This window comes from Dermacentor silvarum, chromosome 2, assembly GCF_013339745.2.
Source record: "Dermacentor silvarum isolate Dsil-2018 chromosome 2, BIME_Dsil_1.4, whole genome shotgun sequence".
Lineage (NCBI taxonomy): Eukaryota > Metazoa > Arthropoda > Arachnida > Ixodida > Ixodidae > Dermacentor > Dermacentor silvarum.
The window spans coordinates 255,571,275-255,584,768 of record NC_051155.1 but is presented as its reverse complement, the minus strand read 5'-3'; the positions used below and the strand labels follow the sequence as shown (position 1 = coordinate 255,584,768).

The 13,494-nt window shown below is 48.8% G+C and overlaps 1 protein-coding gene across 1 annotated transcript in view; it reads right to left on the bottom strand.

The window, feature by feature from the left end:
* The window catches only part of LOC119443169 (retinol dehydrogenase 12-like), a 69,315-nt gene that overhangs the window by 27,890 nt on the left and 27,931 nt on the right, over positions 1-13,494 (bottom strand). Inside the window, exon 5 of the mRNA XM_037708333.2 lies at positions 2,658-2,852. Within this exon, the coding sequence (XP_037564261.1) occupies positions 2,658-2,852 (195 nt within the window). The remainder of the gene's footprint in view (positions 1-2,657; positions 2,853-13,494) is intronic.

The following is a 13,494-nucleotide window of genomic DNA, read 5'->3' as shown; positions in this document are numbered from 1 at the left end:
AGTGGCCGAATACTGCACCAGGGAGGCCAATTCCTGTTGTGGTGAGGAAGTGACTTTGTTGAAGCTTAGTGGGCCTTCCTAATTTGGTTGCACCTGGACTAGTATAGGATCACTAGCCCTCAGCGATATATATATATATATATATATATATATATATATATATATATTTGCCGGTATCAGGCACCACTCTTATACACAGTACAGGAGAAGGATATACAGTATAGACGCACTATAACAGCTCCGCTGTAAAAGAAACATTCTTTATACCTTGCAACAAATCGTCCCGAATAAAAAATGAATAAATGGCAGGAATGCTGATTACAATGGATCAGAGCACGACAAGTCTTGCAAGCGTGTTGCTACGCGCTAGCGGTAAACTTTACTTGCAAGTCCACGACGGAATGCAAGCTTTCGTTGCACAATCCCCCGAAATGGTCGAAATTGTTCTGTCTCTCTCCGCGCGGTGACGCTATGAAACGCGTACAATTTCGCATATGGGAGGTAATTACCGGCGCCGTTTGCCTTAAGTAATGATAACATCCACGTGGGCTTGAATGCTTGGTTTCAAGCATTCAAGCTTGAAACCAATTATTTATCCACTAAAGTAGCTCGTTCTATAGGCATAATAAATAAATTTCGTTATGCATTACCCGTTCGAGTAAAGTTCCTATTCTATTACTCGCTTGTTTACTCTCATTTTTATTATTGCATACTGAAGTACTGAAACTGAAGTAATGAAACTTTCCATACTCTTAAAAAGAGCTATGCGTGCTATTGAAAATCTAGCACTTCGTGAAAGCACGAGAAGTTCTTGTTTCAAATACAGCCTGCTGAATATTCCACACACATATCTAAAGAAATTATCAATTGATATACATAAACTAGTCAGAAATTACAAACAAAGTTTTGAGCAAAAGTATTTATATGTTAGCACATCCTACGATTTCTATAAACACTATGAGTTTGATACGACACGAACAAATTATATGGCCTTCAAAAACTTTCGTCTATTATACCTCGTACCTTAAATGCTCATCCAGAAATCAATCTTCTAGTAAGGAAACATTGAAACGGTAACCTTCCTTCAACTGCTTTAAACAGTTTGTTATTAGGAGAGATGTAAACCAGTATCGCACCCTTGGTCTTGTTTTCTTCAGTGACCTTATGATTTCTATATCTACAATGAACGCTTTGCAACCACCAATGACTGATTTTTTAAACTACTGTTTTGTATGCTACATAATGACTTAAATTGCACAAATGTATTTTACTTTCGTTAATGTTAGTTTTGTATTTGTTGTTCTTATTACGTGTGACATAAACATGTTTGACGTCTACTTAGTGACTTTGTAAACATTGTGTAAAATTTTGTAAAACTATTGCTGCTACCACATGTGCTTGAACTACCGAAGGGAGGCTGGGCCTTTGTCAGGTGTTTCAAAACACCTTCAGCCTAATCTGCCTCGGTCTTCAGTCTTTACTGTGAACCGAAATTTAAAAAAAAAAGTCTTGTTTGTTATTGCTCTTTTTAGGTGTGACGGTAATATCGACGTTAAAGAGTTTACAGGGTAAATAAACACCGAAATTTAGCACCAGGCATCGGGATATACATGGTGGAGGTAACTGTACCGTATTTAGCTTTGTTGTGATAATATCGGCATGAATTTGCATGTGTTGAAAATTTTCACAGCATACAAAAGGTAAAAATGTGCACCTTTGTAAATTATTATTTTTTTAGTGTGCCAGGGTTATGTTACTTTGTGACGTTTAAAGCGTACTGATAAACGAAATAAATTTAAACTCACCATTATTTTTCAGCTACTGTCACGTACCATCAGCATAAACTTGTACAGACTATTTTAAGTAGCTCTTTTTTTTTTACCCGTACTGCATAGACCACTGAAGTTTGTTTCATGGCTCTGTTCGCCGAATTGCCACTTTATGAATTTCTAAAATCCGTTGAATGTTAGTGCTGCGCACCTTGTTTTATTCCGTTTGAATGTGTCTTACGACACTGTCTTGTGCCTTTGGATTATTTCACTCCTGCTATGGCCCATGTCTTGGCCGCAGTATGTACAAATAAATAAGTTTATACGCGAACAAAAAAAAAACTGATGAGAGCACCTGCTAGCATAAACACACAGGAGATCGATGTGCAATCCCTGTGTAGACAACATCTAAGCGTGGTGTATCTCCTTTCGGAGCCTAAATTTAGGCAAGGTTACAAATGCCAGGCGAATTTACAAACACAACAATACACTCTAGTAGTTTTTCATTTATTGTCGCTCGAACATAATTTCTGACAGAATAGGTGTTGTCGCAGTGCACCGTGCATTTTCCATTTCTGAGGAAGCTTCGCCACATGTACTACCTTGGCAGTGTGTGTTCTCCGACAAAAGATGGTCGCGGAAAGTTACCTCGAATCTAGGCGCAAACGCACTGCGCCGATCGGGACAAGTGTGCTAGGGGCTGTACAACAACTTTCGTGTACAGCGCTCGAAACAAACTACAGCTCGCTCGTGCACAGCGACGGGACGCGGCCTCCTGCGGTTCACCGGCCCCGTCGTCTCACGCCGCCCTGCGACTATCACCGCACCGACGAGCGCATCCGACAAGCGTTTCAGGACGCCGCCTGCGCAAGTTGACGCGGCTCGTACCGTGCGTCTTGAGCTTGCGCGCCAGGGTTCTCGTGAAGCAGACCACGGCCATCTTGGAGTCGCTGTAGGCCAGCGTGGGCGTCACCCACGGGTGCGTGCCCCTTGCGCGCTCCTCGAGCCGCTGTGTGTGCCCCAGGTGGTGCAGGCCCGATGTCAGGTTCACCACGCGGCTCGGGGCGCATTTCTTGAGCATACCTGCGCACACAGAGCGTGATGGCTTGTTCCTGCATGCTTGCCTCGATGTTGCACCTGGAGCGGCGGCAGCTTAACATAGCTTGGTGCTACGTATATATTGTATTACACATCATCCAGGCTCAAATGTCCCACCGTCAGCTCGCTCAGCCGTTTTTCGTCTGTTAAGCCTTATTGTTTCTCTCTCAATTATTTTACGCGTTATCTCTAATTGCACATAACTAGCTTCCGTATGCACCGTTGGCAAAGCTAGGTACAAAAATCGTGTTTTCCTAATAACAATTTTTAGCTGGTGCATATAGCGCGTGTTGTGTGCCACTCCGCCAACCGTCGTATCGTGTTGCACCGCGGCGGGCGCATTTCGACGGAGGCGAAATGCAAAAACGCCAGTGTGCTTGCGTTGTAGTGCACCTTAAAGAACCCCAGGTGGTCAAAATTAATCCGGAGCCCTCCACCACGGCGTGCCTCATAATCACAACTGGTTTTGGCACGTAAAACCCCAGAAAGAAGAACGTGTTGCACGGTGATTGCAAAGTAGAAGCCAATAAGCAGTGCCTAAATTCTATTCCTATTAAACTCTCAGGCTGCCGCATTATAATCGGTACTAGCGTAATTCCCTACGAAGCTCCAAACCGAGAACTCTGGTGCAGCAGCCCATTTCTAGGTTTAAGTCCCCTACGACGGACGCCGTCAGCTTTGAGCTCTGACCTTTTCTTTACAATTCTGTAATTTGGCAGCCCTGCGAAGCCCCGCAGTAACCAAAATCTCTTGCTCACAGGTCAAATCCCTCTCTCAAGCTCCTGGGTAGAATACCCGTTGCAGTTTTGTCGCGTTGTGCTTTTCCTAATACTTCTTCGCATACTAAATCGTAAGCTTTGCGCTGTCGCTGCTTCGCACACTAGAGCAATATTATTTAAGGCCGCCTGTCGATGCGCGCCAACCAAAGCGTAGTTATTCATTTCGAAGCGGCTTACGCGGAGAAAGCCAAATGGCATCCTTCTTTTTTTTCAATTTTTTCTTTTCTTTTTTGTAACTTCAGAGGAACAGCACGTCGGCAAGAGGTTTTTATATATATATATATATATATATATATATCGCTGGCGAGCTTTCCAGAGCAGGCAGCATTCAAAGATGCGGAAAGTTTCTTTTGTTATGTAATAAAAGGAGAGGTTCGCGCCTTCATTGGCTGCGCCTTTTCGCAAGGCATGAGACACTGAAAGCACAAGAAGACTGAAGACTGAAACATCTGCAAAGTTTTCTGCACGAGTAAAGGAAGGCACAGAAGAGGGTCACATATAGTAGACCACTGCACTGGCCGATTTTTGCGGCCCGGGCCCGGCCCGGGCCCGTTTTTACATTGGGCGGCCCGCCCGAGCCCGATCAAAAATTTTATGGTGAGACCCGGGCCCGGCCCGGGCCCGGAAATAATCTACGTTATCCGCCCGGCCCGGCCCGCCACCCCTTTACCTTAAGCCCGAGCCCGGCCCGAGCCCGGCTCGAAACCGGCCCGAACCCGGCCCGAGACTGAAAAATACATGTTTTTCAGAGTTGAGAAGCCCGAGAATAACTCGCAGAAAGCCCGAGCCCGGCCCGGGCCCGCGTCAAAAAACGCGAGCCCGGCCCGGGCCCGGGTCAAAAAGCACACGCCGTGCCCGAGCCCGGCCCGAGCCCGTGAAAAAACTGCTCTACCCGGCCCGGCCCGGCCCACGGGCCGGGCCGGGCCCGGGCTTTCGGGTAAGCCCGAGCCCGTGCAGTGCTCTAACATATAGTTCCGTAAACAAGTGAAAGTGTGCAAAAGAGTCTGAAAACACGCGCATAAGTTGAGTTATTACAGCGAAGCTGTTAGCTTCTAGTTGGTCGGGATCTTTCGTGGCGCGCTCACCCAAAATACGGCAGCTGGAAAAAGGTTTGAGTTCCCGTGTAACAGAGTTATGTTTTCTCGTACAACCGAATTACAATCCTATGTTATAATGTCTGTAGGTTGTGTGTAAGTCGTACTTTACGAATTTTCCAAGACATTTGACTTTCAGAAATTCAATTAGTTCAATAACACAGTCGGGCCAGGTGGAGGGCCCTAAAACAAGCGGCAGCTGGAAGGCTTTGTGTTCGAGTTTCCGCGTAAGAGAATTATGTTTATACAGCGAAGCTGTTAAGGGCTCATTCAGTCTCCGATGGTCGTGCCCTCGTGTAGAAAAAAAAAACTGTCCGCCCTTCCACATGGGGTGGAGATGGAAGACCAGCGAAGCTGTACTATGGTGGGAATTATATTGATACGGGGAGTATTTAATTAACAGTAAACGGCTAGCGCTTGTCTAGTCAAGACTGCACAGAGCGCACAGGTTCCAGCAGGTTTCAGTCCGACAAGAGAGCCTCTGACCCAGCCCCACTACAATGTCTTTGTCTTTGCCATAGCTCGTGACATTATCCCCGGCCGATGAAGCACCGTCCCGGTGCTTGTTGTGATCAAAATGGATTATCACAGTTGTAAAGTTTGAGGCGGGAAACATGTACGATGTCACTTCGTGGTGTGGCAGTCGATGAGGTGGATGCCATGGGAGATATCTCATAGGTGACAGGAGTCACCTGGCGCAGCACGTGGTAGGGCCCGACGTACCGCGACATTAACTTTTCACAGAGGCCGACACGACGAGATGGGAGCCAGAGAAGGACGAGAGAACCCGGTGGAAAATCAGTATCGCGGTGTCGACGATCGTAAATGGACTTTTGTGCGGTCTGCGATGACGAGAGCCGAGCGCGGGCTACTGTGCGCGCGACGAGCGCACGCGTGATGGCATCTTGCGCGTAGAAATTCGTGGGCGTGGAGGCCGGATCAGAAGGGAGCAAGGTGTCAAAGGGTAGTAAGGGATGGCGCCCAAAGAGAAGATAGAAGGGTGAGTAGCCGGCAGTTTCATGACGCGATGAGTTGTATGCAAATGCGACGAACGGAAGTGCAACGTCCAAATCGTGGTGGTCATCGGAAACGTATACGGAAAGCATGTCAGTCAGTGTACGGTTTAGGCGTTCGGTGAGTCCATTGGTTTGAGGGTGATATAAGGTCGTGAAGTTGTGATGAGTAGCACATGAAGTAGATCGTCAACCACACGAGACTGGAAGCAGCGACCGCGATCTGTGAGTAGGTGACGTGGAGCACCATGTTGGAAGATGACGTCGTACAGTAGGAAGTCGGCTACGGCTGTGGCGCAGCTGGTTGGCAACGCTCGAGTAATTGCATATCGAGTGGTATAATCCGTAGCGACTGCAATTCATTTGTTGCCTTTCGTGGAAATTGGAAAGGGTCCGAGCAAGTCCAGGCCCACTCGATAAAACAGCCCGGTTGGAACGTCAATTGGCTGAAGGAGACCAGCAGGTTGAGTCGCAGGTTTCTTGCGACGATGACACAGGTCACAAGATGTTACGTAGTGGCGAACGGACCGATAAAGGCCCTTCCAGAAAAAAAACGTCATCGTACGTGATCATGGGTTTTGGAGACGCCTAAGTGCCCGGAAGTGGGGGCGTCATGAAACTGGACAAGGACATCCCTGTGCAGATGATGCGGGACAACGAGCAGGAGTTCTGCGCCGTCGGGGTGCATGTTGCGGCGGTAAAGAACGTTATCCTGAAGTAAGAACATGTTGAGGGAAGGGTCGAGGGTGCCGGATTGCAGACGGTCAATAAGAGAGAGCAACGATGGATCTCTACGTTGTTCGTCGGCCACATAGATGAAGTCTGTTATCGCCAAGACATAGGTGTCGGGGTCCGTTTCAGTGGAGTCGGATGGTTCAACGGGATGGTGGCAGAGGCAGTAGGCGTCATTGTGTAACTTGCCAGATTTGTACACTACCGAGAACGTATACTCCTGTAATCGTAATGCCCAACAGCCGAGCTTCCCTGTGGGGTCTTTAAGTGTTGAGAGCCAGCAGAACGCATGATGGTCTGTTATAACCACGTACGGCCGTCCATATAGGTAAGGATGGAATTTCGCGACAGCCCAGACGAGAGCTAGGCACTCCCGCTCAGTAATGGTGTAATTCTGTTCCGACTGTGACAGAAGACGACTAGCATACGCTATCACACGGTTGGCTCCGTTCTGTGTTTGGGCGAGGATAATGGCCGCTTTCGTCGGTGCGAAGTTCTGTTCTAGCAGCCGGGTCAAAATGAGCCAGCACAGGCGGTGAAGTGAGGGAAGAAATCAACGACGCAATGGAAGACGCTTGGTCCGCGCCCCAAGAAAAGGCCGCATCCTTTTTAAGTAGGTCCATGAGGGGTGGAGCAATGTCCGCGAAGTTGAGAACAAAGCGGCGAAAGTAAGAGCAGAGCCCAAGAAAGCTGCGTACTTCTTGCGTGGACCGTGGAACCCTGGAACTCGCGGATGGCAAGGACCTTGTCACGGTCCGGTTGGAGACCAGTAGCGTCGACTAGGTGTCCAAGTAATTTGATCTAGCGGCGCCCAAAGGTACACTTACATGAATTGAGCTGGAGGCCAGCCCGGCGAAATATGTCGATAATGGCCGACAGACGAGGGTGTGAAAACTGGTCGAGAAAACGATGACATCGTCCAGATAACAAAGACAGGTCGACCATTTCATACCACGTAGAAGAGTGTCCATCATGCATTCAAAAGTTGCAGGAGCATTACACAACCCAAAAGGCATAACCTTAAATTGGTAGAGGCCATCGGGTGTGATGAATGCGGTCTTCTCACGGTCATCGACGGCAATTTGCCAGTATCCCGAGCTGAGATCTAGCGACGAGAAATATTTGGCACCATGGAGGCAGTCGAGCGCATCATCAATTCGTGGGAGAGGATACACATCATTCTTTGTTACCCGATTGAGATGGCGATAATCGAGCAAGACCACCAACTGTTGTCCTTCTTTTTCACAAGCACTACAGGGGATGCCCAAGGGCTAGAGGAAGGCTCTATAACATCTTTATCAAGCATTTTCTCTACATCCTTTTGGATGACTTGGCGCTCAGAGTGAGACACTCGGTAAGGGGGCTGGCGTCACCAGTGTCGATGCGGTGCGCCACGACATGTGTACGGCCTTGTGGACTGTTCTCAACATCAAATACGTCAAGGTACGAAAATAGGACACCACGGAGTGCTTCACTTTGAGAAGGTAAGAGGTCGGGGGATATCAATTCGGCCAGAAGTGCCTGGGTTTGCGCCGGTATGACACGTTGCGTCACGGTCTCAGCGTTAGCAGCGAATGCAGAAACAATACATTCTTGCAGAGGTGACAGTTCGGCTAGTTAAATTCCTTCAGAAAGAACATGGGTCGAAGTAGAAAAGTTGAGGACTGTGCTCCCAGGCTCCCCTCGCCGGCTGCACGGCCCGGGCTCCGCGCGCGCACTCTTTGGCCGGCCTCCGAAGACGCGACGCGCGCGCGCCACAACTGCGGCACGCGGCGACGACGCCACGCGCTCGTGCAGCAGCAGCAGCAGCCACTCCTCCGTCGTACGGCGCCTCGCAAGGCCGTCCTCCCCGTCGACACTGTGCAGTTTTGGTTTTGGTCTCGGCGCGCATGCATGCTCGCCTAGCCGTCGGACGACGGATTGTGACCCAAACAGAGCGTTTTGTCTGCCACGTGTGCATTGGCCAGGCGTGCTAGTACCTCAGCCGGACTAACTACTTCCACGCTTCTGACACACGCCAGTACGGTCCACGAGGCTTAAGTAAGCTGATCAGCTGTGGAGCGTGCCTTCAGCTACTCGCACAGTAGGAGAGACGGCAGGTGTCAGCACTTTGCGTAGGCGGCGTCGGAGCGTAGAACTCATAACAGATATATGGGCGCCAGTATCAATGAGAGCAGTAACGGGCACGCCATCGACGAGAACACCGAGCAAATTGCGTCTTGAAGTAGGGGTCAATAGACGTTTTGTGGTCCTTGTCGTCAATGCAGCCTCACCTCCCGGAGCTGCACTGGCTAGTTTCCCGGCTGATTTCCAGAGTAAGCCGGAGAAGGAGAGCGACGGCGTTGAGGGGAGCGCGACTTGCGACTCTGAGGGGACGGCGATCGGCTGGACCAGTGTCCTTGTGCGGCACTATCGGCGTAGGTCGATTCAGAGCGCGAAGAAAGACGGTTCACGGGCCGGTAGTTGGTCGTCGAGAAGAGATGTGCTGTAGTACGGGCCACGATCTTGGCGGCGGTCACCGGGGAAGCTTGGTCGGTAATTTCGACGATTGCGGCAGTGGCATGAAATATGGCCGACGCGAGAGCAAGAAAAACAGATTGGTTGATCGTCAGGCGTCGTCCACTTAGATGGGTTTCGGCAGCGGGATGTGAACCGGGAAGCGGAAGCGACAGCAGCAACAATTGGGGTGGTGTGGTGTTCAGTGGGAGGACCGGAAGCGCACATGGGCGGAGGGGCGTAACTGGGGGCTTGCGGAAATAGGACGCCCAATAGTACGCCCACTGCAACCTCCTGATGTACGACGACCTGAATGAGGGATATTGTCGCCAAATGGTCGTGAGCAGGTGCCTGATAAGCGGCTGGAGCCATGGCTTCGAGCTCCTGGCGAACAATCCTGGCCAAGCTGCTAGGCGTCGAGAACGGAACGGGCGTCACGGGATCTTCGCACGAGGAGGTCGCAGCTGTATTCGGGAGTCTGTTAAAGCGCTGAGTAATCCGCCTGCTTTTTGCTTGTTCAAACCGCCGGCATTCTGTGATGATGGAGTCAATCGTAGTGCAGTGCTTACACATACGATGTTGAAGGCATCGTCAGCTATGCCTTTCAACATGTGGCCAACCTTGTCCGCATCTGGCATGTCTTTGTCAATTGTGTGGAACAAGGCTAGCTCATCTTGGATGTAGGCGACGTACGAAAACGTGGACGTCTCAGCTCTGGCCGCCAGCTCGTGCCGGGCTGTCATTTGTCGCGCGGCTGATCGGACGAACAATGCCCGCATCTTCTCCTTGCATAGGTCCCAACTTGTAGGTTCTTCTTCGTGCGTGTTAAACCACACGCGAGCAGTGCCCCGTAGGTAGAAAATGACGTTGGCGAGCTTTAGGGTCTCATCCCACCTATGGTGCTTGCTGACGGGCTCGTACAATAGGAGCCAATCGTCGACGTCATTGTTGTCCGTGCCGCAAAACGTGCCGGGGTCGAGGGGATGCGAAAGGACCATGGTTGCCGGAGCCGCGGGCGGGGGGTGCGATGACTGCGTACTGTCTTCGGCCATGGAGGCGGGAGAAACGTGGCATCCGCTCCGAAGATCCAGGGCCGGGTGGAATAGAGCCCGCAACCTCCACGAGAAAGATGTTACGGGGAGTATTTAATTAACAGTAAACGGCTAGCGCTTGTCTAGTCAAGAATGCTCAGAACGCACAGGTTCCAGCAGGTTTCAGTCCGACAAGAGAGCCTCTGACCTAGCCCCACTACAACGTCTTTGTCTTTGCGATTGCTCGTGACAATATATTTCCAATTATGACTATTAAGATGTGATGGTGTAATTGGTTATTTGAACTATTAAAGAATTAGAAATATATATGATCTGGTGCTTTTCATTTACTTAGTGACCACAGGGACCATAGCCTTATGGTCGCTATGGTACACCGCCATAGGGTGTACGGCAAAGGTTGGCACGTTCTTCATAAACACGTCACCAAGGCCGCGCGCGTTTGGTGCGAACGCGGGCAAAACGCCGCCACCGTCGACAACAGTTCTGTGCGTTGCTGACGTGCGCTGTCAAATCGCTGGCGTGAGCAAGTGCACGAGCAGCAGCGAGCGAAGGTTCATGCGGTCTATCGCTTCAACGGAAACTGAGCGGCGAAAGCACAGCGCATACAAAGGTAGGAGCCATGTTGCAGATCGCTTTCAAAATACGGTGCGCGCGACCACCCGTCGCCGCGCAAAATACAAGTACGCAGTTAATTGCTGGCAGAGCAAAAGCCGCACACCTACACTCCCGCGCTGCCTTCCCGCTTTCCTCCTTTCGCGTGGGTGATTGAGTCGCCAGTTCCCCTTGCGCCGGTCGCAAGATACACATTTGGTGCCGCAGCTAAACGTCGCCTCCCCTCCCTCCCTCCCCCCCCCCCCCCCACGGCCTTTTCCGCGACGGAAGAAGTCCCGTTTGCTCTCCGCGGTGCGTTCTCTCCCCGTGAAAGCGCGCGTCCCTCGCGCGCTTTCACTAGCACATACAACATACGGCCAATGAGAGCTTTTTTTCTACACGCGAACACGATTATCGGAGACAGCTTCACTGTAAAAAAATGGCTGTGGCTTAACTCAGTTATGCCTGGGTGTGCGTAGCGAGAGGTACGGTCAATCTTATTTAGCTTGGTTCTCTCTACGGTTACATCTTTATGGTTTAGCTTCGTACGTCTGAGTGTTTAGGTTTGGTTGTTACCTCTCGTTAAGTTATGGTTACATTAAAGACAAGACATTATTAAAGTGTAACGCATTTATTGTGAAAGTCTTCATCTTGTTGCTTCTCAATTGCCACAAAGACAGCCCGATGGCAGGTGAGGCGGGAGGATAAGGGGTTGTCGTCCAGTGACTTGAACTCGTTTCGGGTGCTATCCTCATCTCAATCCACTCGCCTGGCCGCTTCGTACTTACGACGCTTCTCGAGGCGTGTGGCTCGTTCTTCCTCTGTCTCCTCGGCTCGCTGCCTTCTCTTGATGTCGTTCCGATGACGAAGCCTGGCTTCTTTCAGTATCTCCGACTCACTCTCCCACTCACTCTGCGCACCATCTGCGCATGCTCGACGCGCGTGGACGCGAGCTTTCGCGCGCCAGCAAGCGTACGTCTAGTTTGGCCTTTAGGGTTGTTCCTGGGCACGGTAAATAATTTATTTATTTATTTATTTATTTATTTATTTATTTATTTATTTATTTATTTATTTATTTATTTATTTATTTATTTATTGAGTGAGTGAGTGAGTGAGTGAGTGAGTGAGTGAGTGAGTGAGTGAGTGAGTGAGTGAGTGAGTGAGTGAGTGAGTGAGTGAGTTACCTGTCACAGCGCACAAATATGCCGCAGAAGGAGACGGACAGCGCAATAACACTGACTGATGACTGTGCCTCAACGCAAAAAAAAGAAAATTAGTAACACATACCAAAACAAAAAGCTAGGGATGACAAGTGCAGAAGCGGTCGAAGCTCGCTATCATTTTCCCAGCTAGAACATGCACTTTAAAAAACATGCTACACAAAAAGTACCGCGCCAATAGTCGCGCAGCGCGTTTTTTGTGTTTAGCGGGATTCTTTCAGCACGTATTGACCAACGGAAAGCTAGATCGAGAATTTTTCAGGATGGTCTACAATTTTCTCACTGACAATTTTTCTCTGATTATTTGAAAAGTCAATAATAACTAATTATCTCATTAGTAGACACACAAAAATAGTCTGACTTTCTCCAAGCGACGGCAAACAGTATTACCTTGGTTCAATACAGCTACGTGGCACTTGTATACTTTTAAACTTTGGCACAAGTTACGTGCGGCACCCTGTATGTGAATTTGTATGTATGTATGTATGTATGTATGTATGTATGTATGTATGTATGTATGTTAGAGCACTGCACGGGCCGATTTTTCCGGCCCGGGCCCGGCCCGGGCCCGTTTTTACATTGGGCGGCCCGCCCGAGCCCGATCAAAACTTTTATGGCGAGACCCGGGCCCGGCCCGGGCCCGGAAATAATCTACATTACCCGCCCGGCCCGGCCCGCCACCCCTTTACCTTAAGTCCGAGCCCGGCCCGAGCCCGGCTCGAAACCGGCCCGAACCCGGACCGAGGCCGAAAAATACATGTTTTTCAGAGTTGAGAAGCCCAAGAATAACTCGCTGAAAGCCCGAGCCCGGCCCCGGCCCGCGTCAAAAAACCCCAGCCCGGCCCGGGCCTGGGTCAAAAAGTACACGCCGTGCCCGAGCCCGGCCCGAGCCTGTGAAAAAACTGCTCTACCCGGCCCGGCCCGGGCTTTCGGGTAAGCCCGAGCCAGTGCAGTGCTCTAATGTATGTATGTATGTATGTATGTATGTATGTATGTATGTATGTATGTATGTATGTATGTATGTATGTATGTATGTATGTATGTATGTATGTATGTATGTATGTATGTATGTATGTATGTATGTATGTATGTATGTATGTATGTATGTATGTATGTATGTATGTATGTATGTATGTATGTATGTATGTATGTATGTATGTATGTATGTATGTATGTATGTATGTATGTATGTATGTATGTATGTATGTATGTATGTATGTATGTATGTATGTATGTATGTATGTATGTATGTATGTATGTAGTATGTATGTATGTATGTATGTATGTATGTATGTATGTATGTATGTATGTATGTATGTATGTATGTATGGTATGTATGTATGTAGTATGTATGTATGTATGTAGTGTATGTATGTATGTATGTATGTATGTATGTATGTATGTATGTATGTATGTATGTATGTATGTATGTATGTATGTATGTATGTATGTATGTATGTATGTATGTATGTATGTATGTATGTATGTATGTATGTATGTATGTATGTATGTATTGTATGTATGTATGTATGTATGTATGTATGTATGTATGTATGTATGTAGTATGTATGTATGTATGTATGTATGTATGTATGTATGTATGTATGTATGTATGTATGTATGTACGTACGTACGTATGTATGTATGTAT